Raw genomic sequence first — 27,237 nt, 5'->3', positions numbered from 1 at the left:
TGGGCCGGGCGCGGTGGCTCAAGCCTGTAATCCCAGCACTTTGGGAGGCCGAGACGGGCGGATCACGAGGTCAGCAGATCGAGACCATCCTGGCTAACACGGTGAAACCCCGTCTCTACTAAAAAATACAAAAAACTAGCCGGGCGCAGTGGCGGGCGCCTGTAGTCCCAACTACTGGGGAGGCTGAGGCAGGAGAATGGCGTGAACCCGGGAGGTGGAGTTTGCAGTGAGCTGAGATCCGGCCACTGCACTCCAGCCTGGGCGGCAGAGCGAGACTCCGTCTCAAAAAAAAAAAAAAAAAAAAAAAAATAGCCGGGCATGGCAGCGTGCACCTGTAATCCCAGGTGCTCAGGAGGCTGAGGCAGAATCACTTGAATCCAAGAGGCAGAGGTTGCAGGGAGCCAAGATTTCGCCACTGCACCTCAGCCTGGGCAGCAAAGTGAGACTTCGTCTCAAAAAAAAAAAAAAAAAAAAAAATTCTCCTTTCAGCTTGAAGGAGACCAAGGTGCAACTTTCTTCAGTCATCCAGAATCTAGGTTTGTCCGACATCAGCCGCCTCCCCAGTGCTGCTGAAGTTCGGCCCCAACGAGATCAAAGTCACATACCTGAGGTGCACCAGGGGTGAAGTTGGTGCCACTTCTATGCTGGCCCCCAAGATCAGCCCCTTGGGTCTGTCTCCAAAAAAGGTTGGTGATGACATTGCCAAGGCAAAGGGTGACTGGAAAGGCCTGAGGATTACAGTGAAACTGACCAGTCAGAACAGACAGGCCCAGATTGAGGTAGTGCCTTCTGCCTCTGCCCCGATCATCAAAGCCCTCAAGGAACCACCAAGAGACAGAAAGAAACAGAAAAACATTAAACACCGTGGGAATATCACGTTTGATGAGATCTGCAACATTGCTCAACAGATGCAGCACCAATCTTTAGCCAGAGACCTCTCTGCAACCATTAAAGGGATCTCGGGGACTGCCCATTCTGCGGGCTGTAATGTTGATGGTTGCCACCCTCATGACATCATAGATGACATCAACAGTGGTGCTGTGGAAAGCCTAGCTACCTTTTTTTTTTTTAAAAGATGGAGTCTCGCTCTGTCACCCAGGCTGGAGGGCAGTGGTGTGATCTCGGCTCACTACAAGCTCCGCCTCCCAGGGTCACGCCATTCTCCTGCTTCAGCCTCTGGAGTAGCTGGGGCTACAGGTGCCTGCCACCGTGCCCGGCTAATTTTTTTGCATTTTTTTTGGTAGAGACGGGGTTTCACCGTGGTCTCTGTCTCCTGACCTCGTGATCTGCCCGCCTCAGCCTCCCAAAGTGCTGGGATTACAGGAGTGAGCCACCACACCTGGCCACCCAGTTACTTAAGAAGCACAAAGGAAAATATTTTAATAAAGGATCATTTGACAACTGGTGAAAAAAAAAATTATCTTTGTAGAGATAGGGTCTCACTCCGTTGTCCAGGCTAGTCTGGAACTCCTGGGCTCAAGCAATCCTCCTGCCTTGGCCTCCCAAAGTATAGGGATTACAGGTGTGAGCCACTGTGCCCGGGCCCAAAAATTCTTGACCTTGATTTCTCAGCCAGATCTGCTGTTTCTCAGTTTTTCCCATTTCAGACAAGTGTACCCTAATCCACCCTGCTGCTTCATCCACAAAGCCAGAGGGCATTCTGTCATCCCCACACTAATCCATGTATAAGTCCTTTCGTTCACCTCCAAATAAAACTCAAACCCATCCCCCATCCCAGCCCTTGCCAGCATTCCTGGCACCATCCCCTCTCAGCTGGGATTATGGTGGTAATCTCCTAACTGGTCTCCTTCATTCCCTTCTTGCTCCCTTTTAGTCCATTCATTTTACACAGCAAACAGCATGATCTTTTAAAAACAAATCAGATCATGTTGATCCCCAACTTAAACCATTTAAAGGCTTCCCCTGCAATTAGAGTAAAATCTGAAATCCTCACCCTAGCCTTCGGGCCCAAGCTGTGTCTCTACCTTAGTCCTCCTCACTTTCCTGCTGGCCCACCAGGCACTGCACTCACTGATTTTTCTGCCTCAGGGCCTTTGCACTTCCTATTTCTTCTGCTGGGAAATCTTACTCCCCAATTCCACTTGCCTAGTTCCTGCTCATCTTTCAGGTCTCAGCTTAAATGTCACTAAAGGAGAATATTTAATACCTCTCTGACTCCCTTTTCTATCATGTCACTAGCTTATTCCTTGGTCATGATTTCTAGGGAAGAACTCTGGAGGCACACTACCGGGGTGTTGAATCCTATTTCCACTGCTCCTTGACCATGTGACCTTAGCTAATCACTGCTCTGTCCTTCAGTTTCCTCATCTGCAAAATATAGTACCCTGTAGGATCAGTACCTGGCAAAGAGGAAGCACTAAGTAAATATTTTTTTTTTTTTTTGAGACGGAGTCTTGCTCTGTCGCCCAGGCTGGAGTGCAGTGGCGCGATCTCGGCTCACTGCAAGCTCCGCCTCCCGGGTTCACGCCATTCTCCTGCCTCAGCCTCCCGAGTAGCTGGGACTACAGGCGCCCACAACCGCACCCGGCTAATTTTTTTGTATTTTTAGTAGAGACGGGGTTTCACCGTGGTCTCGATCTCTTGACCTTGTGATCCGCCCACCTCGGCCTCCCAAAGTGCTGGGATTACAGGCGTGAGCCACCGCGCCCGGCCCTAAGTAAATATTTTAATTAAAAAAATTTTTTTTGCAGGCATGAGCCACCATGCCTGGCCTAAACATTTCTTTTTAGAGACAGGGTCTCTGTCATTCAGGCTGGAGTGGAGTGGCACAATCATAGCTCACTGCAGCTTCAAAATCCTGGGCTCAAGCGATCCTCCCATCTCAGCCACCTGAGTGGCTGGGACTACAGGAACAGGCCACCATGCCTGGCTAATGTTTTTATTTTTATTTTTGTAGACATAAGGTCTTGCTTTGTTGCTCAGGCTGGTCTTGAACTTCTGGCTTCAAGCGATCCTCCTGCCTCAGCTTCCCAAAGTGCTAAGATTATAGGTGTGAGCCACCATGCCTCACCTTAAATATTTTAAAAATATTTATTTATTTATTTAGAGATAGGGTCTCACTCTGTCACCCAGGCTAGAGTACAGTGGTGCAATCATAGCTCACTGCAGCCTCAAACTCCTGGGCTCAAGCAATCCTGCCTCAGACTCCCGAGTAGCTAGGACTATAGGTGTGAGCCACTGTGCCCAGCCATATATATTAGAAGGCATTTTATTATTCCCTCATGGTACATTTCTTGGGATTTAACTATTTTGATTTCTGAGATGTAAGCTTTGTGGAAACAGGGATTGCACTGCATCTCTTGTATTTACTGCTGTGCCTCTAGCACCTTGCACAGTGGCTGGTGCATAGTAGGTGCTTAATGACATTGAATTAATGCATAAATACAAACGGGACCTCAGCCCTTATGGAACTGACGTTGCCCTAGTTGCCCTTCAAGATATGGCTATTTTAGAGGTGTGAAAACTGAGACCCTAAAGGTGGGGTGATTTGGCTGGGCACGGTGGCTCATGCCTGTAATCCCAGCACTTTGGGAGGCTGAAGCGGGTGGACCACTTGAGGTCCGCAGTTTGGGACCAGCCTGGCCAACAGGGTGAAACCCTGTCTCTACCAAAAACAAAAACAAAAACAAAAAACACAAAAATACAAAAATTAGCCAGGCGTAGTGGGAGGCACCTGTAATCCTAGCTACTTGGGAGGCTGAGGCAGAGAATCACTTGAACCTGGGAGGTGGAGGTTGCAGTGAGCCGAGATTGCACCACTGCACTCCAGCCTGGGCGACAGAGTGAGACTTTGTCTCAAAAAAAAAAGAAAAAAAAAAAAAAAAACACCACAAAAAAAACAAGGAGGGGTGATTTGAGCAATGCTTCAAGGGGGAAAGTATAATTTCTACTTTTCAGAAACGTGATAAATTTCTCTTCCTCAGGGCTGTCTACAGAAGTGGCATCCATCTTCTTAGCAGCATGACCACCCTCACACCCCTTGGGAAGCCCAAGAACGTCAAAAAGAGGACCAAGAAGTTCATGTGGCATCATGAACAGTCTGATGGATGAATCAGACTGTTAAGTGAAAATTAAGTGTAACTGACAGAAACCTAGTAGTATTGGCAGTAGGGTACAGAGAAGATTCAAGGGCCAAATCTTGATGCCCAGCATTGGGTATAGGCAGAACAAGAAAACAAGGCACATGCTGCCCTGTGGGTTCTGGAAGTTCCTGGTCCACAATGTCAAGGAACTGGAAGTGCTGCTGATGTGCAGTAAATCTTACTGTGCTGAGACTGCTCGCAATGTTTCCTCCAAGAACCATAAAACCTGAGTGGAGAGAGCAGCCCAACTGGCCCCCAGAGTCTCCAACCCCAATTCCAGGCTGCACAGCAAAGAAAATGAATAGACGGCTCACGTGCATGCTTTATTTGTGTTTAAATAAAACCACGAAAACTGCAAAAAAAAAAAAAAACAAAAGTAACACCAAAAATGTGATGAAGCATCAAAATCACATGGAACCTGCTACCACCACTGTGAACACAAGTCATAGCCTTTTATTCTAGGAATAATAACTAGGGCGAAGCTTTCTTCACAAGAGAAATCAAACACAGAGAAACCTGGGCTCCCTGTGTAGGGCAGCAGGATGGATGGATTGTAGTGCCATTGACTGAGATGACATTGATACTGTAGTTGTGCCTTCCTGGGGAAGACATCCAGTCCCCTATCCAAGTAATTGGCACCCACACCAACATTTTGTTCATGTCATATTTAGGAATCCAGAGGCCTCATTTCAAAAAAAATTTTTTTGAAACAGGGTGTTGCCCAGGCTGGAGAGCAGTGGCACAATCTTGGCTCACTGCAGCCTTGACCTCCTGGGCTCAAGCGATCCTCCCACCTCAGCCTCCTGAGTAGCTGGGGCTACAGACATGTGCAACCATGTCCAGCTAATTTTTAAATTTTTTTGTAGAAACGGGGTCTCCCTATGTTACCCAGGCTGGCCTCAAATTCCTGGGCTTAAGTGATTTTCCTGCCTCAGCCTCCCAAAGTGCAGAGATTACAAGCATGAGCCACTGTGCCTTGCTTCCAGAGGCCTCATTTTACAAATGCAGGAACAGAGACTCAGAGAGAAGGACTTGCTCAGGTCTACACAGTAAATTAAGCCCAAGTGGAAAGATTTTGTTTCTTTTCTTTTTTTTTGTTTTGGTTTTTATTTATTTTTTATTTTTTTATTTTTATTTTTATTTATTTATTTATTTATTTATTTATTTATTTATTTATTTTTTTGAGACAGAGTCTTGCTCTGTCGCCCAGGCTGGGGTGCAGTGGCCGGATCTCAGCTCACTGCAAGCTCCGCCTCCCGGGTTTAGACCATTCTCCTGCCTCAGCCTCCCGAGTAGCTGGGACTACAGGCGCCTGCCACCTCGCCCGGCTAGTTTTTTGTATTTTTTAGTAGAGACGGGGTTTCACCGTGTTAGCCAGGATGGTCTCGATCTCCTGACCTCGTGATCCGCCCGTCTCGGCCTCCCAAAGTGCTGGGATTACAGGCTTGAGCCACCGCGCCCGGCCTGTTTTTATTTTTTGAGGTGGAGTCTTGCTCTGTCACCCAGGCTGGAGTGCAGTGGCACAGTCTTGATCTCGGTTCACCACAACCTCTGCCTCCCGGGTTCAAGTGATTCTCCTGCCTCAACCTCCTCAGTAACTGGGATTACATGTGCCCACCACCTTACCCAGCTAATTTTTGTATTTTTGGTAGAGACAGGGTTTCACCATGTTGGCCATGCTGGTCTAGAACTCTTGACCTCAAATCATCTACCCACCTCAGCCTCCCAAAGTGCTGGGATTACAGGCATGAGCCACTGCACCTGGCCTAACCTTTTTTTTAAGAAACCACATTTGGCCGGGCACAGTGGCTCATGCCTGTAATTCCAGCACTTTAGGAGGCTAAGGCGGACAGATCACCTGAGGGCGAGAGTTCAGTACCAGCCTGACCAACATGGAGAAACACCATCTCTACTAAAAAAAATACAAAATTAGCCAGGCGTGGTGGTGCATACCTGTAATCCCAGCTACTCGGAAGGCTGAGGCAGGAGAATCGCTTGAACCCGGGAGGAGGAGGTTGCATTGAGCCGAGATCACGACATTGCACTGCAGCCTGGGCAACTGGATCCTTACTGAATATTCTAAACTTTTACTTTGTTTTTTGTTTTTTGTTTTTTTGAGATGGGGTTTCACTCTGTCACCCAGGCTGGAGTGCAGTGGCACCATCTTGGCTCACTGCAACCTCCACCTCCTGGGTTGAAGCAATTCTCCCGCCTCAGCCTCCCAAGTAGCTGGGATTACAGGCATGTGCCACCACGCCCAGCTAATTTTTGTACTTTTAGTAGAGATAGGGTTTCACCATGTTGGTCAGGTTGGTCTCGAACTCCTGACCTCGTGATCTGCCCGCCTCGGCCTCCCAAAGTGCTGGTATTACAGGTGTGAGCCACTGCGCCCGGTGGAAATATTTCTTTAAGCCCTAATTGATATAAAAGCTTTTTGTTTGTTTGTTTGTTTGAGACAGTGTCTCACTCTGTCACCCAGGCTGGAGTGCAGTGGCGCGATCTCAGCTCACTGCAACCTCCACCTCCCGGGTTCAAGTGATTCTCCTGCCTCAGCCTCCCAAGTAGCTGGGATTACAGGTGTGCACCCTTGCACCCAGCTTTTTTTTTTTTTTTCAATTAGAAAAAGTATTTATTTCTGCTCCTTTCATACATTTTATTGTTCAGGAAACAGTCTTACATACATATCTGAAATAATCTACCATCATGCACTCTAGTTAAAGCGAAACACCATACATAAAGCTGATCAGCTGTCCGGAGTTCTCAGCTTATGTAATCTTACTTCTTGATTTTATGTTAATTTCTGAAAATCAGAAATGTCATCTCTAAAAAATGTGAAGGGGGTTGTAAAAAATAATCACTTTACTTGATATTATAGTTGAGATATGGAGTATATATATATATATATATATTTTTTTTTTTTTTTGAGACGGAGTCTCGCTCTGTCGCCCAGGCTGGAGTGCAGTGGCCGGATCTCAGCTCACTGCAAGCTCCGCCTCCCGGGTTCACGCCATTCTCCTGCCTCAGCCTCCCGAGTAGCTGGGACTACAGGCACCCGCCACCGCGCCCGGCTAGTTTTTTGTATTTTTTAGTAGAGACGGGGTTTCACCCTGTTAGCCAGGATGGTCTCGATCTCCTGACCTCGTGATCCACCCGTCTCGGCCTCCCAAAGTGCTGGGATTACAGGCTTGAGCCACCGCGCCCGGCCCGACCAGGCTGATCTTGAACTCCTGATCTCAGGTGATCCACCTGCCTTGGCCTCCCAGAGTGCTGGGATTACAGGCGCGAGCCACCGTGCCCGACCCATATAAAAGCTCTTGATATAACAGTGGAGAGAAAGGAGTGAGGAGGAGGAGAAGAATGAGGAAGCATTGAATCAGGTGTTCACTGGCAGGCGGGAACACTGACAGGTGTGTAGGGCAATCAGAGACCTTGCCGGGAGGGCAGGGGAGTCTGTTAAAGAAAGGGGAGGTGGAGGCTGGGGCCTGACTGGGTTATTTTCAGAGCTGCTATTTTTGTCTGCATCTGCTAAATTATTAAACTGAGATCACTTCCTAGAGGGTGCCAGGCCAGGTTGCCAGGGAGAGGCTGAAAGGGAAAGGTTGGATCTCTTAGCAGAGGCCTCAGATATTCTAGGCTGGGATGGAAAAAGGCTCCTCAGGCCTTGACCCCTTCCCCACCCCACTCTCAGCTGATGGAGGGGATTGGGGATCCTGCTTGGGGCCACAGCCATAGTCACTGTCCCCTCCACAAGGCTGTCTCTTCTGGCTGTTGTCCTGGAGGCAATAGATACATACTGAACCAGACTCTAGAACCTGGTCCCATCGCAGCTGCCTCTTCTCTTTCAGGGTCTTGAACTCAAGCCACAGGTTTTGAGTCAGATAGATACAACCAGATATGACCATAGATATGTGAGATCTTGGGCATATCCTTGCATGTATCAATGTCCTTGTCTATGCCATAGATATTAGCCGTTCCACTTCTCAGATGAAAACCCTGAAATTCAGAGAACAAAGGTGCCTTTCTCAGGGTTGCATAGCTAGAAAAGGACTGAACTATGATTCAAACGTAAGTGTTTCTGATTTCAGGCTCTTTTCCTCTATTCTTTTTTTTTTTTTTTTTAATTTTTTTGAGATGGAGTTTCACTCTTGCTGCCCAGGCTGGAGTGCAATGATATGATCTTGGCTCACTGCAGCCTCCACCTCCTGGGTTCAAGCAATTCTCCTGCCTCAGCCTCCCAAGTAGTTGAGATTACAGGCGTGCGCCACCACACCTGGCTAATTTTGTATTTTTAGTAGAGATGGGGTTTCACCATGTTGGTCAGGCTGGTCTTGACTTCCTGACCTGAAGTGATCCTGTAATCCCAGCACTTTGGGAGGTCGAGGCGGGTGGATCACCTGAGGTCAGGAGTTCGAGACCAGCCTGACCAACATGGTGAAACCCCGTCTCTACTAAGAATACAAAAATTAGCCAGGCGTGGTGGCGGGCACCTGTAATCCCAGCTACTTGGGAGGCTGAGGCAGGACAATCGGTTGTGAAGGGGTGGCCTGCCCCTCCACACCTGTGGGCGTTTCTCGTTAGGTGGAACGAGAGACTTGAGAAAAGAAATGAGACACAGAGACAAAGTATAGAGAAAGAAAAAGTGGGCCTGGGGGACCGGCGCTCAGCATACAGAGGACCCACGCCGGCACCGGTCTCTGAGTTCCCTCAGTTTTTATTGATAATTATCTTTACCATCTTAGAAAAAGGGAAGTGACAGGATAATAGGATCATCGTAGGGAGAAGGTCAGCTGTAAGACATATGAATAAAGATCTCTGTGACATGAATAAGTTTAAGGAAAAGTGCTGTGCCTTGATATGCATATGCAAACATCTTCATAAACGTTTTTAGTGCATAAAGAGCAGCATTGCACTAGCAAGTCCCGCCTTTCGCCCTAAGGCGGTTTTCTCCTTTCTCAGTAAACAGAACATACAATCGGGTTTTACACCGAGATGTTCCATTGCCCAGGGACGGCAGGAGACAGATGCTTTTCTCTATCTCAACTGCCAACAACCGCCAAGAGGCCTTCTTTCCTCTTGTACTGGTCCTCCTTAGCACAGACCCTTCACGGGTGTCAGGCTGGGGGACAATCAGGTCTTTCCCATCCCACGAGGCCATATTTCAGACTATCACATGGGGAGAAACCTTGGACGATACCTAGCTTTCTTAGGCAGAGGTCCCTGCGACCTTTGGCAGAGGTCCCTGCGACCTTTGGCAGTGTACGTGTCCCTGGGTACTTGAGATTAAGAGAATGGTGATGACTTTTAACCAGCAAGCTGCCTTCAGGCACTTGTTTAACAAAGCACACCCTGCACAGCCCAAAATCCTTTAAACCTTGAGTCACCACAGCACATGTCTCTTGCAAGGACAAGATTGAGGGTAGGGTCACAGATTAACAGCATCTCAAATACAGAACAAAATGGAGTCTCTTATGTCTACTTCTTTCTATATAGACACAGTAACAGGCTGATCTCTCTTTCTTTTCCCCTCAGGTTGAACCTGGGAGGCGGAGGTTGCAGTGGGTTGAGATCGTACCATCGCACTCCAGCCTGGGTGACAGAGTGAGACTACCTCTCAAAAAAAAAAAAAAAAAAAAAAGCCGGGCGCGGTGGCTCAAGCCTGTAATCCCAGCACTTTGGGAGGCCGAGACGGGTGGATCACGAGGTCAGGAGATCGAGACTATCCTGGCTAACATGGTGAAACCCCGTCTCTACTAAAAATACAAAAAACTAGCTGGGCGTGGTGGCGGGCGCCTGTAGTCCCAGCTACTTGGGAGGCTGAGGCGGGAGAATGGCGTGAACCCGGGAGGCGGAGCTTGCAGTGAGCTGAGATCCGGCCACTGCACTCCAGCCTGGGTGACAGAGCAAGACTCCGTCTCAAAAAAAAAAAAAAAAAAAAAAAAAAGAAAAAAGAAATAAAGAGAGAGAGACAGGGTCTTACTCTGTCTCCCAGGCCAGAGTGAGTGCTGTGGTGCAGAGGCTGCTCACTGCAGCCTCAAACTCCTGGGTTCAAGGGGTCCTCCCACCTCAGCTTCCCATGTAGCTACAGGCGTGCACCACCAAATCTGGCTAATTTTTAAAATTTTTCATACAGACAGAGAGTCTTGCTGTGTTGCCCAGGCTGCTCTCAAACTCCTGGCCTGAAGCGATCCTCCCATCTTGGCCTCCCAAAGTACTAGGATTATAGGCATGAGCCACTGTGCTTGGCCTATTCTTTTTTTTTTTTTTTTTTGAGATCGGGTCTTGCTCTGTTACCCAGGCTGGAGTACAGTAGCAAGAGACAGGTCACTGCAGCCTCGACTTCCTGGACTCAAGCGATCCTCCCACCTCAGCCTCCTGAAGAGCTGGGACTACAGGCATGCACCACCATGCCCAGGTAATTTATTTTTATTTTTCTTAGAGATGAGGTCTCACCATATTGCCCAGGCTGGTCTTGAACTCCCAAGTGCTCAAGTGATCCTCCTGCCTCAGTCTCCCAAAGTGCTGGGATTACAGGCATAAGCCACCTTGCCTGACATCCTATTCTTTTTTAGTATTTTAGAATTTTGTTTTCCAGATTTTCTACAAAAGGAATGTACTTTATAACTTTTATAAAGATCAGAAAAATACAACAATCATTGTAGTTTAAAGATGGATTTCCTCATTCCAGATGTTGTGTTTGCTGGGCTGGATATGCACTAATAGGTGGTGGACTGTGGCTCCTGTCCACTCTGAGAGTGTGGTGCTCAAGCCAGTTAAGAAAGCTGACAAGAAGCTGGGTGCGGTGGCTCATGCCTGTAATCCCAGCACTTTCCGAGGCCAAGGTGTGTGGATTGCTGGAGGCTGGGAGTTCTAGACCAGCCTGACCAACCTGGAGAAACCCCATCTCTACTAAAAATACAAAATTAGCCAGGCATGGTGGCTCGTGCCTGTAATCCCAGCTACTCGGGAGGCTGAGGCAGGAGAATCGTTTCAATCTGGGAGGCGGAGGTTGTAATGAGCCGAGATGGCACCATTACACTCTAGTCTGGGCAACAAGAGCGAGACTCCATCTCAGAAAATAAATAAATAAATAAAATAAAAAAGAATAAATGAATGAATGGAGAAGGGGACTTCTCCATTCTCAGCAAGCTCTACCCTTGTGTGTTATTTCTCTTTCCTTTCTTTCTTTTTTTTGAGACGGAGTCTCACTCTGTTGCCCAGACTGGAGTGCAGTGGTGCAATCTCAGCTCATTGCAACCTCTCCCTCCCGGGCGCAAGCAATTCTCTGTCTCAGCCTCCCAAGTAGCTGGGATTACAGGCACCTACCACCATGCCCAGCTAACTTTTTTGTATTTTTAGTACAGACGGGGTTTCACCATCTTGGCCAGGCCGGTCGTGGACTCTTGACCCCGTGATCCACTCGTCTCTGCCTCCCAAAGTGCTGGAAATACAAAGGTGAGCCACCGCACCCGTCCTACCCTTGCTCTGTGCCCAAACTGGAGTGCAGTGGTGTGATCTCGGCTCACTGCAACCTCCGCCTCCTAGGTTCAAGTGATTCTGCTTCAGCTTCCCGAGTAGCTGGAATCATAGGCATGCACCACCAAGCCTGGTTAATTTTTCTATTTTTAGTGGAAATGGGGTTTTGCCATGTTGTTCAGGCTGGTCTTGAATTCCTGACATCAGGTGATCAGCCTGCCTCGGCCTCCCAAAGAGCTAGGATTAGAGGTGTGAGCCACTGTGCCCGGCTGTGTTATTTTTCTTTTCTTTTCTTTCTTCTTCTTTTTTTTTGAGACGGTGTCTCGCTCCTGTTGCCCAGGCTGGAGTGCAATAGAACAATCTCGGCTCACTGCAACCTCCGCCTCCCGGGTTCAAGCGATTCTCCTGCCTCAGCCTCCTGAGTAGCTGGGATTACAGCTGTGCACTATCAAGCGATTCTCCTGCCTCAGCCTCCTGAGTAGCTGGGATTATAGCTGTGCACTACCCCGCCCAGCTAATTTTTGTATTGGAGTGCAGTGGCATGATCTCAGCTCACTGCAACCTCCGCCTCCCGGGTTCAAGTGATTCTCCTGCCTCAGCCTCCCGAGAAGCTGGGACTACAGGTGCACACCACCATGCCCAGCTAATTTTTTGTATTTTTAGTAGAGACGGGGTTTCACCATGTTGGCCAGGATGGTCTCATTCTCTTGACCTCATGATCCACCCGCCTCAGTCTCTCAAAGAGCTGGTATTACAGGCGTGAGCCACCGTGCCCGGCTAGATTTTTGTATTTTTAGTAGAGACGGGGTTTCACCACATTGGCCAGGCTGGTCTTGAACTCCTGACCTCAGGTGATCCATCTGCCTTGGCCTCCCAAAGTGTTGGGATTACAGGCGTGAGCCACTGTGCACGGCCTACATTTTTATTTTTTTTCTTTTTTTTTGAGACAGAGTCTCGCTCTGTCGCCCAGGCTGGAGTGCAGTGGCCGGATCTCAGCTCACTGCAAGCTCCGCCTCCCGGGTTTACGCCATTCTCCTGCCTCAGCCTCCCTAGTAGCTGGGACTACAAGCACCCGCCACCTCGCCCGGCTAGTTTTTTGTATTTTTTTAGTAGAGAATGGGGTTTCACCGTGTTAGCCAGGATGGTCTCGATCTCCTGACCTTGTGATCCACCCGCCTCGGCCTCCCAAAGTGCTGGTATTACAGGCTTGAGCCACTGCGCCTGGCCCAGCCTACATTTTTCAATTCAGACAAATGTTTATTGAGTGCCTTATGGGGCCAGGCACTCTACTTGACTTCAGGGGATTCTAGTGATAAGCAAAACCAGTCAAGGGGAGAGACTATTAATAATTAACAATAAACAAATACATATATATGACTCATGGGAAATACCCAGAGGATAGCAGCAGGGAGCATTGTCGGAGAACAGGGAGGTAAAGAGTGACCATGGAGTGGGTCATATCTGTGTTTGAATCCTTGCTTGGCCATTTACCTGCTGTGTGACCTTGGACAAGCCTCTTCACTTCTCTGGGCTTTGGTTTCTCATCAGGAAGAGAAGGCTATCAATCTCCCTTTCTTAGGGATGATATCACGAGACAGAGAACATTCATTCCTCCAATAAATATATATTGTGCATCTTCTCCCACTCAGACAAATTACTTGCCCAAGGTCACCCAGATGGGCAGTGTGTGTGGGTTTTGAACCCAGGTCTGACTGGTTCTCTGGATCTGGCCAGTGGTAGGGGGTGGGGATAAGTCCTAGTCTTCTTCCCCTGAATCAGTCCTTCAGGAGTTGGGAGCAGTGATCTGCCTCATGAAGGCAAAACACCTGTCTATTTCCCCACCACCATGGCAATGAGGGGCTTCTGCCCTGAGAAAGACCTATGGTTGCATGACACAAAAGAGACTGTTCAAAGGGACGTCATCATTCAGCAGGGCAAGGCTCCTTGCTGGGGGCAACCTGGTAGCTCCTGAGCCTCCCTCATCTTCACTGAGTCCCTCCAACTCTCTGAGTTCTCATGCCCCTCACTGAACCTCCCTTCCCCCATGGCGATCCTCCACCAGCACCTTTGCACACACTCAGCCCCTTCCCTGCACTGAGCCCCAGCAGTCACTGAACAGCTCTTCTTCCCCTCTGACTGAGTCATCCTCCCAAACCCTCCCCTTCCCCTCACTGAGTCTCCACCACCCCTGGTCACTGGGCACCCGGCCTCTGACCTCCTACCTCCCCAATCCCTCCACCCTTCCTTTTCGCTGAGCCTGGCGCCTCTCACCCACCCGCCTTCCTCTCCCAGCCGCTTCTGAGCTGCCTCTTTGGAGCCCAACTGTCTCGCCCACGAGTCCCCATCACTCAGTCTCACTCAGTCTAAGACACCTGAAAGCACTTAGAGAACATGTGTTTGTGGGGGGAGGATGAGGCTCTGTCATCATCCTGCACATCATGCAAGCATGCCATCTGCCTCCTCTTCAGGCTGCAGCAGTCACACTGGCCACATTTTCCACAGGTCCTCCTGAGCCCAGGGTCTGCTGCAGTCCTACCCAATCGGGTTCAGGGCTGGTTTCTGTATCCCCGGCCCTTGCCCCCACCCACCACGAGACCTCCCATCTCTGATGGCACCTTCAAGTAGATGGAAACTGAGGCAGGCCCATGATGTCTGGGCCAGTGTTTGGTATGACAGCTTTATTTCTGTTGGGGGAAAAGTGAGCAGGGCTCCATTCTATCATTTGTCAGGGCCAGATGAGAAGCGTCAGATAAAGTCCCACATAAGGAACGTCCCTCCACCAAGAGGAGTAGACCCAGGTATCTGAGCCCCCAGAGGGCATGAATGGCTGAGCTGGTGCATTTCTGTCCAGATTCAAGAATCTGGATTCAGCCACAAGTCGGCAATATGACATTGGGCAAAGCACTACTGCCCTTCAGGGTCTCAGTTTACCCTTCTTTATTTTTTGAGATTGAGTCTTACTCTGTCGCTCAGGCTAGAGTGCAGTGGCACAATCTCTGCTCACTGCAACCTCTGCCTCCCGAATTCAAGCGATTCTCCTCCCTCAGCCTGCTGAGTAGCTGGAACTACAGGGGTGCGCCACCACACCTAGCTAATTTTTTTGTATTTTCAGTAGAGACAGGGGTTTCACCGTGTTGGCCAGGCTGATCTAGAACTCCTGACCATAGGTGATCCACCCACCTCGGCCTCCCAAAGTGCTGGGATTACAGGCGTGAGCCACCGCACCTGGCCAGTCAGTTCCCCGCCCCCGGCCTTTTTTTTTTTTTTTTTTGAGACGGAGTCTTGCTCTCTCGCCCAGGCTGGAGCCCAATGGCACGATCTTGGCTCACTGCAACCTCCGCCTCACGGGTTCAAGCGATTCTCCTGCCTCAGCCTACCGAGTAGTTAGGATTACAGGCGCCCACCACCACGACCGGCTGATTTTTTCGTATTTTTAGTAGAGATGGTGTTTCGCCACGTTGGTCAGGCTGGTCTTGAACTCCTGACTTCAGGTGATCCGCCCGCCTCGACCTCCCAAAGTGCTGGGATTACAGGAAACTGTAATCTGTTTCTCCCTCTTTAAAAGGTGTACGAACACCCGCTGGGAGGAGTAAACACGAGCCGGGGCAGGGAAGGAACTCTGCACACCGTGGGGTCTAGGACTCCTCTGTGATGCCACCAAGGTTTGCAGGCTCAGCGGCATTTGTTCTGCGAATAAAGGACCCTACCTATCGTGGAATCAGCCCAGCCAGATCTCCGTCCCACCCGGACGGCAGTCGCCCCTCAGCGTTAACCCTTCCGCTGCCCCAGTGAGGTGGGAGAAGGGGGTCCTGGAGAGCCCTGTGGCCCAAGAGAGACCAGGCAGAACTGATTCGGCCAAGGGCAGCATGAGGTGTGGGAGGAGCACTGCACAAGGAGTCAAGCCTCCCGCGTTCTAGCCCAGGGTCTCTTCGCACAGAGGCCTTAGGTAAGACCCTCCCCCGGATGGAGACCGGATTCCATGATTTTCTAAACACCAGCTACCAGAGCTTATGACTCTGAGGGGCCTAACCAGGGAAGATGAGGCTCCCTTTGCACCCAAAATTTGGGGAGAGGCGAAAGAGAACTGGAAGCCCTAGCGGGCAGAATCCGACGAAGGGCAGGACCTGAACGGTTTCAGCAATGTCCTGAATGCGCAGCGGTGGGGACGGATTCAGGGCGTGCCCGTCTCTGATTGGCTGTGCCGTCCGTCGCTCCGCCTCGTATTCTATAAGATGCGCAGGCGGAGGGCGCGGCGCTGGGGTGAGGGCTGTGGCAGTGTCTCGCTCTGCAGATTCCCGGTGCTCATCCTACCTGCGCACCTACAGCCGCAGACCGCCGGGGGGCGGGGGATGCCGGGCTGCCGCATCAGCGCCTGCGGCCCGGGGGCCCAGGAAGGGACGGCAGAGCCGGGGTCGCCGCCGCCGCCCCGGGAGCCCATGCAGTTCTCTCAGCCCCCGCCCCCAACTCCGACCTTGACCCCTACCCCGACCCCAGGTCAGTCCCCGCCGCTGCCGGACGCAGCCGGGGCTTCGGCAGGCGCGGCCGAAGGCCAGGAGCTGCAGCGCTGGCGCCAGGGCGCTAGCGGGGTCGCGGGGCTCGCCGGCCCCGGAGGGGGCTCTGGCGCGGCGGCGGGGACAGGGGGCCGCGCGCTGGAGCTGGCCGAAGCACGGCGGCGGCTGCTGGAGGTGGAGGGCCGCCGGCGCCTGGTGTCGGAGCTGGAGAGCCGCGTGCTGCAGCTGCACCGCGTTTTTTTGGCGGCTGAGCTGCGCCTGGCGCACCGCGCGGAGAGCCTGAGCCGCCTGAGCGGCGGCGTGGCGCAGGCCGAGCTCTACCTGGCGGCTCACGGGTCGCGCCTCAAGAAGGGCCAGCGCCGGGGCCGTCGCGGCCGCCCCCCAGCGCTGCTGGCCTCGGCGCTGGGCCTGGGCGGCTGCGTGCCCTGGGGCGCCGGGCGACTGCGGCGCGGCCACGGCCCCGAGCCCGACTCGCCCTTCCGCCGCAGCCCGCCCCGCGGCCCCGCCTCCCCCCAGCGCTGACCTCCACGCCTGGACCCCTGGCCGCCCCGACAAGCTTCGCCGAGGTGCCGACCGACCGACTGATCGCGGACGCCGGCTGCGTGGACTACGGATCCGCAGGAAGAGACAGTGGGGGGCCAGGGGCCCAGTAGAGGAGGCTGAGGTGCGCTCTTAGCGGCTGGTGCGTTCGAGGGTCAGGGCGTGTGGGGGGCTGGTCCAGGGCCGCGGAACTCCCTTCCCTGGAGCTTCTGGCGTCTGCTGGGTCCTTAGTAAAGCTGCCACGTTCTGTTCCCGGCTCTCCCCGACCATCTGGGGAGTGAGAGGTGGTAGCACCAAGTCTCCATTGTAAGAGTTGGACTCTTGACGGGGCTCGATCCCAGGAACGGGTTGGCGGCAAACTTTTACCATTTGGAACCTGCGGCACGGATGCAGCATCCCCAATCCTCACCCCCACTTGCGTGGCCTTTCCCGGGCCCCTCGGAGCTGTGAGCAGTCTTGCCCTTGAGGATGCTGCTTACTGGCCGCCCAGCTCCATGCCTTCGGGAGGACAGAATAATGAGTCCCCAGGATGGGGTGGGGGCTGGCACAGGGCTGTACCGCTGAATTCCCCTCTAGGCCTGTTTCACCTGTGGGAAGGCGGAATCCCAGAGAGGTTTAGGATTTGTTCTCTTCATACTTAGGCCCTTCTTCTAGGATACAGCTTTTCTTACGCCGTCATGCAGATTCGCTAAAATTATGGCCTGACTCAGATAACCAGGACGGGATGTCTAGCACCTCCTCACCCAGGGACCCTTACATAGCAGAACCTAGAGGCTTAACTCCCAAACTGTCACTAAGATGACTTGGCCCGGGTGGAACCAGGTGATACCCTTTAACAGGCCCCAAGGGGGCAGGTATGGCATCATCTTCCAGAAAGGGGGGCCTTAAAGAGCCAGATCTGAGGTGAGATCTGTTTCTCTTCCTGTCCAAATGCCCTTCGGCCTCCCATTCCTCTGTCCCCACTGTGAATGACCTGGCTACTGTATTGCTGCTCACTAGCTGAGTTAATTTCATTCTCACTTGTCAGTCTGCGAAGTGGATCTCTTTGCCTTCCCAGAGGGGCTATGGTGATGTCAATACAGGGCAGAGGTCCTTCTTCTTCCCCCCTAAATCATGGAAAGATCATTTATTTTTTGTTGTTTGTTTGTTTTGAGACAGTTTCACCCTTGTTGCCCAGGCTGGAGTGCAACGGTGCGATCTTGGCTCACCGTAACCTCTGCCTCCCGGATTCAAGCGATTCTCTTGCCTCAGCCTCCTGAGTAGCTGGGATTACAGGCATGCATCACCACGCCCAGCTCGTTTTGTATTTTTAGTAGAGACCAGGTTTCTCCATGTTGGTCAGGCTGGTCTCAAACTCCCGACCTCCGGTGATCTGCCCGCCTCGTCCTCCCAAAGTGTTGGGATTATAGGCTTGAGCCACCGCACCTGGCCGATAATGTATTATTTTAACTCCCAGCTGGAAACAGGCACTGCTTTTGCTGATAGAGCCATGAACTAATTTAAAGTCCTACTTTTGCAGAGTGAAGAGGGGATTTCTCAAGGTCACATGCCAGTGAGGGAAGAACCAAGGTCCCTGGCCTGTGTGTGCACCTCCCACAGTACCCTGGACAGGGGCTAGGGAGAGTTGTCGTCTGGATCCTGTCTGCTCTGTGGCTTAGAACAACTCTGCCCCCTCTCTGGGCCTCTTTCCTCAGTCCCTCGTTGAGTCAGGGCTTGGGAATGAGGTGAAGTGGGGAGGATGCTTCCTCCCACAGGAATCTGGGAGGGTCAGGTGCACTGCTCTGACAGCTGAGGCTTGAGGCCCTTACCGGCTCCTCCCTCATCAGCCCTTCTCCCTGGATACCAAACTTTTTGGCTAGTTTCTCAGCTAACAGCCAGGCTTTCCTGAATGCTTTCTTAGCTGGGGAAGGGGGGTTCAGGAGGCGGTCTCAGAGCCTCTGACAAAGCTAGGGAACCCCAGGGAAGTAGTGAAGGGGGCAGTGCCATCCTCTGGTCTTTCCAGACAGGGACACCTTCCAAAACCACTTGGGTCATTTGGGGTCTAGAGGCTTAGAGAGGACAGGACTTCTTGGAAGGAGCTCAGCTCAGGTGCTGGGCTGCAGCCAGGACCATTCGTTTTCTGGGTTGCATGGGAGGGGGCACTTGGTCCAGAGGAGCTTTTAGCTAATGGTGTAAAGTGCTGGGTGCCATCACAGTTTTGACTTTTCTCCAGGATTTATTTGTAATCAGCTTGTCCCGATTTGGGGGTGGGGTGGGTGAGTAGAGAATTAGAGATGACACTGGCTAGTGTGTGTGTGTGAGGTGGGGGGTAGTAAATGGAGATTGGTCCTGCTGTCACAGGCAGCTCTGCCCCTCCCTCCACTTCCAGATGTCCCACTGCTCCTCATCAAGCTTCCTGGCCGGGGCACACACATGCAGACTTGAACCCCAGCTCCTAGTTAGTGCTATGTCCATTACCCCATAGCCAACTAACAAAAGGCACCTTCCCACACCTGCCTGACCCTCCAGGGGTCCCTCTAGAAGCTTACCCATCTGGCTTTATTGAGGCCAGGTGCAGTGGCTCATGCCTGTAAGCCCAGCACTTTGGGAGGCCAAGGAGGGCCAATCACTTGAGGTCAGGAGTTCAAGACCAGGCTGGCCAACATAGTGAAACCCCATCTCTACTAAAAATAACACAAATTAGCCAGGCGTGGTGGCGGGCACCTGTAATCCCAGCTACTCGGGAGGCTGAGACAGGAGAATTGCTTGAAACCAGGAGGTGGAGGTTGCAGTGAGCCGAGATCGCACCACCACACTCCAGCCTGGGCAACAGAGCAAGACTCTATCTCAAAAAAAAAAAAGCTCACCCATCTGCCTCCATTTTCTTCTTAATCAGCAAATATTGATAGGGGCTCAGAAAGCAGAGCCAAATCACAGGGTCTCTACTTTTTTTTTTTTTTTTTTTTTTTGAGACAGAGTCTCGCTCTGTCGCCCGGGCTGGAGTGCAGTGGCCGGATCTCAGCTCACTGCAAGCTCCGCCTCCCGGGTTCACGCCATTCTCCTGCCTCAGCCTCCCGAGTAGCTGGGACTACAGGCGCCCACCACCGCGCCCGGCTAATTTTTTGTATTTTTTAGTAGAGACGGGGTTTCACCGTGTTAACCAGGATGGTCTCGATCTCCTGACCTCGTGATCCGCCCGTCTCGGCCTCCCAAAGTGCTGGGATTACAGGCTTGAGCCACCGCGCCCGGCTAGGGTCTCTACTTTTAAGGGCTTATGTCTCCTAGCCTTTTTCCAGGCAGGCTTTCCTGGCTGTCACTATCCCAGGGGACCCCTTAGGGGCTGAGCAGTTTGTTGGAGGCCAGCTCTATCCCTGGACAGAAGGCTGACTTTCAGAACACTTTCTTGGTGGCCCTCAGCTCTGGGGACAGGACTGAGTACAGGGATCTTGGGGGACCTGTGCATGGAGGACACTGACGGCCACCAGTGAATGTATATCTCAGCAAAGGGAAATGAGGGGAACAGGAGCCTTTCTTCAGGCTGGTGCTTGGGGCTGGGAGACCAGTTCAAGGTTCTAATCTAGGTACCTGCTCCTCAACTGGATAACCATGTGGGCGGTGCCACCAGAGGGCAGTGTGGGGCTGCTTTCTCGAGAGGAAGGAGGCGTGGCCTGGAGCAGGTTCAGTCCTTTATTGTTCCCGCCCCCAGTCATCCCCTTCCCCGGTAGTCCCGGGGCTTCCTAGACATTGGGCTGTAGGGGTCTGGGAGAACGAGCAGGGTAGTCGCGGTCGGCGCAGCCCTAGAGCGGGAGTGTAGTTCTGGGGATAGCCTACTGGGTGGAGTGGGACTGGAGGCCAGAGCTGTGCCTAGGGGCGGGAACCCTCTTTGAAAGGGGAGCAGAGGAAGTTCCTTTGGCTGGGCTGAACCTGGAACCCCAGGGAGAAGACCCATTAAGAAAGACTTCCAGGAAAGACAGGTAGCCCTTGTTGGGGGTCACTATCAGGATAAAAGACCAGAGTCATTTTGTATTCACAGATTTGTTACACTAATTGATCAGAACCCAGGGTCGCGCTGCCAGTGGCGGCCAGGGTTGCCTCTTAGAGATTAGGCTGGAGCCACAGAACATGGCCGAGGTGCTCCAAGCCTGTAGCCGCTCCCCTTCCCTAAGCCTGTCAGCTGGTTCTTTGAGAACAACTCGGGTGCTCAGGCTTCTCAGAGCTGAAGGAGAGGCCTGCTGTGCAGGAGGAGGTATTTGGGAAAGCTTGGAGATGCCCAACCTACTTCTTTCCCCATTGGTCCTTGACTGCACCCTGGCCAGGGGCGATGGGGGAAGGGAACCCTTGGTTCTGGAATAATAACCACCTCCTCTATGCCAGGCCCCTGAGCACTTTACACCCATTAATCTGTTCCGGTCTTCCCAACCACTCTGCAAAGTAAGGGTTATTATTCCCATTTCCACAGGTGAAGAAAGAGGGGGGGTGGGTGACTTGCCCAAAGACATAGGAGCTGTAAGTGGGGGATCCCTTAAACATTAGGCTATATGGTGATTCATTTATCAGGCTAAAGAGGGGTCCATTTAGGGGGATATCTGGGCTCCCACATTCAAGGCATTGTATAGTGACCCCTGGTCCTTGGGTCTTGGAAGGGACATGAGATGCTGGAGGGGTGGCAGAAGGTGCCCCTCCCAGAGTCTAGGCACACCCCAACCTGGTTGGGCCTTCGGGGGTGAGTCAGGCTGAGTCAACACACCTGGCTTCTGACGGTGGGCCAAGGATGCTCAGGGCTCAAGCCTCCCAAGGGCTTGCTTTGGAGGGCTGCCTCCTCTCGCTGCAGATCTGGGCTGGAATATTTGGTGTCAAGGCAAGCAAAGAGCCTGGGATGGCAGAGGAGGAGGATGACAAGCTTCATGGTGGGGGCAAAAAGGGCTGCCGGTGGAACAAGACAGACCTGAGATTTAGTCCTGGCCTGGAACTCCTCAGCTGAGGGACCCTGAGCAATGCCTTCCCTTTTCTGAGCCAGTTTCTTCTGATTTTTTGTTTTTGTATTTTTTCTTTTTTCTTTTCCAGATCCAGACCTACAAATGTTTTTGTATTTTTGAGGGGACCTAGGGAGTAGAAAACTTGAGTATTACCTGGGTGCGGTGGCTCATGCCTGTAATCCCAGCACTTTGGGAGGCCGAGGCGGGCACATCACCTGAGGTCAGGAGATCGAGACCAGCCTGACCAATATGATGAAACCACATCTCTACTAAAAATACAAAAATTAGCCGGGAGTGATGGCATGCACCTATAATCCCAGCTACTCGGGAGGCTGAGACAGGAGAATCACTTGAACCTGTGAGGCGGAGGTGGGCAACAGGAGCAAAACTTGGTCTAAAAAAAAAAAAAAAACAGAAAACTTGAGTATTAAATGAGAAGTCATACTAAGTACCTGGCACATAGTAGAGATCCATAAATGATGGAACCAATTTGCCCAGCCCTGGAGAGGCTGCCAGGACAGATCCCCAGGCAGCGTGGGCCTCTGCTTCTCTAGAGCATCACCATATCAGGAATCCCTGGAATGGGCCCTGGGGAACTCCATAAGGGGAGAAGTGGAGGAGGGGCAGGCTTTTCATCCCAGGAACATTCCATTCTAACTGCTCAGGCTAGGGGATCCCAGCCAAGGACAAAGGCCCAAGGGAGCCTCTGCTTCCCCAGGAGCCCCATTCCATAATATTGCCTCCTGCATCTTCTCTCCACAGTGCCTGCCGCCCCCCCGCCCCACAACTTCAGGCAGATTTCAAGTTGAAGGGTTTGGGTGGGGCTGGGTGGCTGTGGGAAAGAGGCCATTAAAGCTCTTGGAATTATTCTTTCCAGCTCCTTCCAACTCCTCAGAGCCTCCACTCTATGGATCTGGACTCCTGGATTCGGCTTTCTCCCCGGGCACTTTCAGGAAGACGTTGAGAATTGACCTTACACAATCCCAGCGCCCTCCTCACAGGAGCCTTTCACTTCACAGTGGCAAGGGGCTGGTTCTGGGGAACTGGCCGAGGCTCTGAATTTCTTCATATACCCCACGTTTGACTTTGGCTTACACGGTACAACTGGAGATGTTGCTACAGGTCCCTGAGATGCAATCAGATCAAGCGTAGCAAGCATTGCCAATGGGAAACTCAAAAGAATTTACTTATTTTTCCCTTTCCCCCTACCCCATCCCCGGCCAAGAATTTCTTTTAAAGATACCGTCATCATTCTTAAACAACACTCTTAACCCCCAGCCGGGGTCCTCATTTTAGCAGATGTCATTGCTTCAAGTCTAATGGCACCGGGAGGCCTGTTTGAGGGAAAACATTAGTTTGAAAAATCCCTGTTTCCTTCATCCACTGCCCTTGTTCTCTCCACATGGGAGTATGCCTGTGGCCCCTCAGAAAGTCTGCTAGCTTCTAGGGGTTGGGATGGGGGACACACCTTTTTCTCAGGAAGAGGTGGTGGCAATGTAAAACATCTAAGCAAAGTTTTAAATGGAAAAAAAGGAAGCACATTTAAACATCCTGATAATGGAGGGAAGGGGGCACATTTACACACAGCCCAGAACTTGTAGAATTCTGCGAAGTGAATGTATATTGAATTAGTCTCCTGCCTTATACATTCAGGAAGAATAAATTTCCATAATGTAAGGCAAATGCATGGGGTTCTGAGGTTTACTTTGTAAGTGTCCTTGCTGCCTTTCCTCTGTGTCTATTATGGCTCTTTAAGTTGACAGTTCCTGGAGCAGCTTCTATTTAATTTCGTTTGGCAGTCTGGCCCTGTTGACTGACTTTGATTTGCAGACCAATTCTCCCTTGACCTGACTCACAGCCACCTGCTCTTACCCCCTCTTCAGGAAGTCTTCCTCATTAAAGGAGGTGATGAGGGAGCTCAGGGATGAGAATGCACATGTGAGACTGTGTGACACCGAGGGGGATTGTGCGAATTGGTGACAACATGGCAGCACAATGGCCTGTGGGGGTTGTGTGACTGTGCTGGCGACCATATGGACCTGTTTGTCAGTCAATGGGTAAGCAGGAGATAGCACATTCAAACTGGGAAGCGTTTTAAAAATAGGCTATTCTGGCCTGGCATGGTGGCTCACACCTGTAATCCCAGCACTTTGGGAGGCTGAGGCAGGAGGGTTGTTTGAGCTCAGGAGTTCGAGATCATCCTGGGAGATCCCTTCTCTATAAAAATGAAAAAATTAGCCAGGTGGGGTGGCGGATGCCTGTGGTACCAGCTACTTAGGAGGCTGAGGTGGGAGGATTGCTTGAGCCCAAGAGGTCAAGGCTGCACTGAGCTGTGATCGTACCACTGTGCTCCAGCTTGGGCAACAGAGCAAGACCCTATCTCAAGAAATAAAACGAGACTATTTCCAAAGGCATGGGTTGGGCTTAAGAAACTAACAAGGGGCTGGGTTTGGTGGCTCACACTTGTGATTCCAGCACTTTGTGAGGCTGAGGCGGGCAGATCACCTGAGGTCAGGAGTTTGAGACCAGTGTGGCCAATGTGGCAAAACCTCGTCCTATTAAACATACAAAAATTAGCCAGGCGTCATTGTGTGCACCTGTAGTCCAAGCTCCTTGGGAGGCTGAGGCATGAGAATCACTTGAACCTGGGAGGCGGAGGTTGCAGTGAGCCAAGATTGCGTCACTGCACGCCAGCCTGGGCGAGTGCTGTTCCACCTGCCGAAAAATAAAGGTAAGAAGGGATGGTGCAGCTCTCTGGGGCCAGCAACAGTGAGGAGAGGTCACTGTGTGGAGTGGGGCTCCTGACAGGAACGGTGACCTTTGGTTGAGGGATGTGGCCAACCATGGCAGCCTGGTAGAGAGGGAACAAAGAGAATAAACATCTTCTCCTCCCTTAAGTCTCCTTAAGACGCTGGGATGTCTCATTGGCAACCCAACAGGAAGCTGGGGAACAAGGGAGCCATTGATGCAGTCCACAGATGCCAGCCCCCAGGGCACAGAGCAGAAGTTTGGCAAGTGAAAGCGGAAGGGCAGCATATCATGTAACTGTCTGAGGCTGTGCCTTGTTCGTCAAAGTCCACAGCAATGCTCCTTCCCCATCCGCTTCTTCCCTATCCGGAGCTCCCATCACCCTCGGGTCTGAGTGGGAGGGTGGACTGTTGCTTGGAGAGCACAGTGAGGTTGGAAGGTAGAGGACAGGGCTTTCCCCCTCAGCCTTTGCCTTGCTGGCTCTGAGTCCCAGTTCCTGATTCCTGCCTGTCCTGGTGTCTTAGGTAGCCGCAGGAATTGTCCACAGGAGGAACCATGTCAGCCACTGAGTTGGTGTTTTTCTCACACCCAGAAACACTGCACCACTCCCAAACATAACCACAGGCATGCTGCTGCCATCATGAGCCATGGATAGTCATCACAAGCCATAATTAGTGTCACATGTGTACCAAGAAAACGTACATCTTGGCCATGTGTGATGGCTCACGCCTGTAAATCCAACACTCTGGGGGGCTGAGGTGGGCAGATCACGAGGTCGGGAGTTCGAGACCAGCCTGACCAACATGGTGAAATCCCATCTCTAGTAGAAATACAAAAATTAGCTGGGTGTGGTGGCGGGCACCTGTAATCCCAGCTACTCAGGAGGCTGAGGCAGGAGAATGGCTTGAACCCAGGAGGCGGAAGTTGCCGTGAGCCGAGATTGCGCCACTGCACTCCAGCCTTCTGGGTGACAAAGCAAGACTCCGTCTCAAAAAAAAAAAAAGGCCGGGCGCGGTGGCTCACGCCTGTAATCCCTGCACTTTGGGAGGCCGAGGCGGGTGGATCACGAGGTCAGGAGATCGAGACCATCCTGGCTAATACGGTGAAACCCCGTCTCTACTAAAATACAAAAAATTAGCCGGGCGCGGTGGCAGGCGCCTGTAGTCCCAGCTACTCGGGAGGCTGAGGCAGGAGAATGGCGCGAACCCGGGAGGCGGAGCTTGCAGTGAGCCGAGATGGTGCCACTGCACTCCAGCCTGGGCGACAGAGTGAAGACTCCGCCTCAAAAAAAAAAAAAAAAAAAAAAAAAAAAAAAAAAAAGAAACGTACATCTTGCCATACTGCTACACTGTGCCATAGTCACATATAAAATGACAAATGTCACAGTGATGTCAAATTATGCCCTGCTGTCACATATGTACAGGAGACAACTGTCACAATCCTGTGAAATCACAGTGCAGGAGCAGGATGGAACAGAAGTTAACAGCAATGGCTCTGGATCCAGACAAACCTCTTTGACCTCTCTGGCCTCAGTTTCTGTGTCTGCCAAATGGAAAGAATGCTTTCTTTCCCCTTGTGGAGTTGTTGCAAGGATGATATGGGAGATCATGATTGGGAAGACCTCAGCATAGTGCCTGCTAGAGTGAAGCCCACCAGGAATGGTGGCTGCTACTGTGGACACCTGTCTCACATGTCCCCACTGCCTCACACCCGTGCGTGTGTGCAGTACCAGCAGCTGGATGAGGCCAGCCAGACACCCTCAGGTACATGTGTCAGAGCACGTGCACATTCACAGGCAAGCTCTCTGCCCGGAATGCTCTTTCTCTAAACATCTTCATGCTCACCTCCAACCACCTTTATGTCTTTGTTCAATCAAATGTCACCTTTCAATGAGTTGCACCCTGACTTTTTTTTTTTTTTTTTTTTTTTTGAGATCGTGTCTCGCTCTGTTGTCCAGGCTGGAGTGCAGTGGTATGATCTCAGCTCACTGCAACCTCCGCCTCCCAGGTTCAAGCGATTCTCCTGCCTCAGCCTCCTGAGCAGCTGGAATTACAGGCACATGCCACCATACCCAGCTAATTTTTGTATTTTCAGTAGTGAAATACATGGGGTTTCACCATGTTGGCCAGGCTGATCTCAAACTCCTGACCTCGGGTGATCTGCCCACCTCCCAAACTGCTGGGATTACAGGCATGAGCCACTGTGCCTGGCCCCTGACTTATTTTTCAATTTGCAAACCTGAGCATTTCCAGTCCCTTATCCTGCTATATTTTTGCATATCACTGATCATCTAAGACCATACGGTTCAGTTTATTTTCTGTCTACTCCGTTAGAGTGTAATCTTCACAAGGACAGGGATTTTTTTCTTTTGCTTGCTGATGTATTCCCAGCACCCAGAACGGTGTCTGGCACATGGTGGCTGAATGCAGCGTATACACACATGTACCACACAGGTTTCTGGCTTTTTCAGCCCTTAACACAAGCACATCCAGGTGAACTCCACCCCCCAGCCCAAAAATGTAAGTCTGTTGTGTTTATACTGTAAGCCTCTCATGCCAAGGCTGAAATGGGCAACTCAGGAGGTGGGACAAACTTAGTCCTTCCCATGACCATAGTTGGGTGGTCACAGCTGGGATGGGGATGGGAGCTGGTTTTAGTCACCAAGCAAATAAAGCCTGTCTGCTCACTTTCCAGCCATTTTGAGCTCAACAGCAGAAGGGACTTAGAGCAGGTGAGGTGGCTGGACTCTCCCTGGTGACCTGGGGCCTCCTCTGCAGTATTGTTTTTTCCACCCTGGCTGGAACCATCAAAGTCACCACTTCAGAGGCCCCTAATGTGGCTGAATATGTTAAGGGCTTTGCAATCCCTGGATCAAAGAGGCTGGGCAAACAGCGGGCAGCGTCCAGG

At 51.6% G+C, this 27,237-nt stretch overlaps 1 protein-coding gene and 1 pseudogene across 2 annotated transcripts; both read left to right on the top strand.

Moving 5' to 3' along the window:
* The first annotated feature begins 485 nt into the window (after positions 1–485).
* On the top strand, positions 486–1,355 carry LOC107130302 (large ribosomal subunit protein uL11-like; annotated as a pseudogene).
* Positions 1,356–15,833: 14,478 nt separating this feature from the next.
* TRNP1 (TMF1 regulated nuclear protein 1) lies at positions 15,834–23,265 on the top strand. 2 transcript variants are annotated; one of them, XM_045377069.2, is made up of 2 exons: positions 15,834–16,751; positions 22,460–23,265. In XM_045377069.2, exon 1 carries the CDS (start codon positions 15,926–15,928, stop codon positions 16,607–16,609), a length of 684 nt encoding a protein of 227 aa, XP_045233004.1. In that variant the 5' UTR covers positions 15,834–15,925; the 3' UTR covers positions 16,610–16,751; positions 22,460–23,265. The 2 variants fall into 2 exon arrangements, with proteins under 2 accessions (XP_045233004.1, XP_045233010.1); XM_045377075.2 differs by having other exon boundaries at positions 15,834–16,769.
* The last annotated feature ends 3,972 nt before the right edge of the window (positions 23,266–27,237 follow it).

The sequence above is a fragment of the Macaca fascicularis genome, chromosome 1 (genome assembly GCF_037993035.2).
Source record: "Macaca fascicularis isolate 582-1 chromosome 1, T2T-MFA8v1.1".
NCBI lineage: Eukaryota > Metazoa > Chordata > Mammalia > Primates > Cercopithecidae > Macaca > Macaca fascicularis.
Note: the sequence above shows the minus strand (reverse complement) of the source record. Positions and strands in the feature narration are given on the sequence as shown.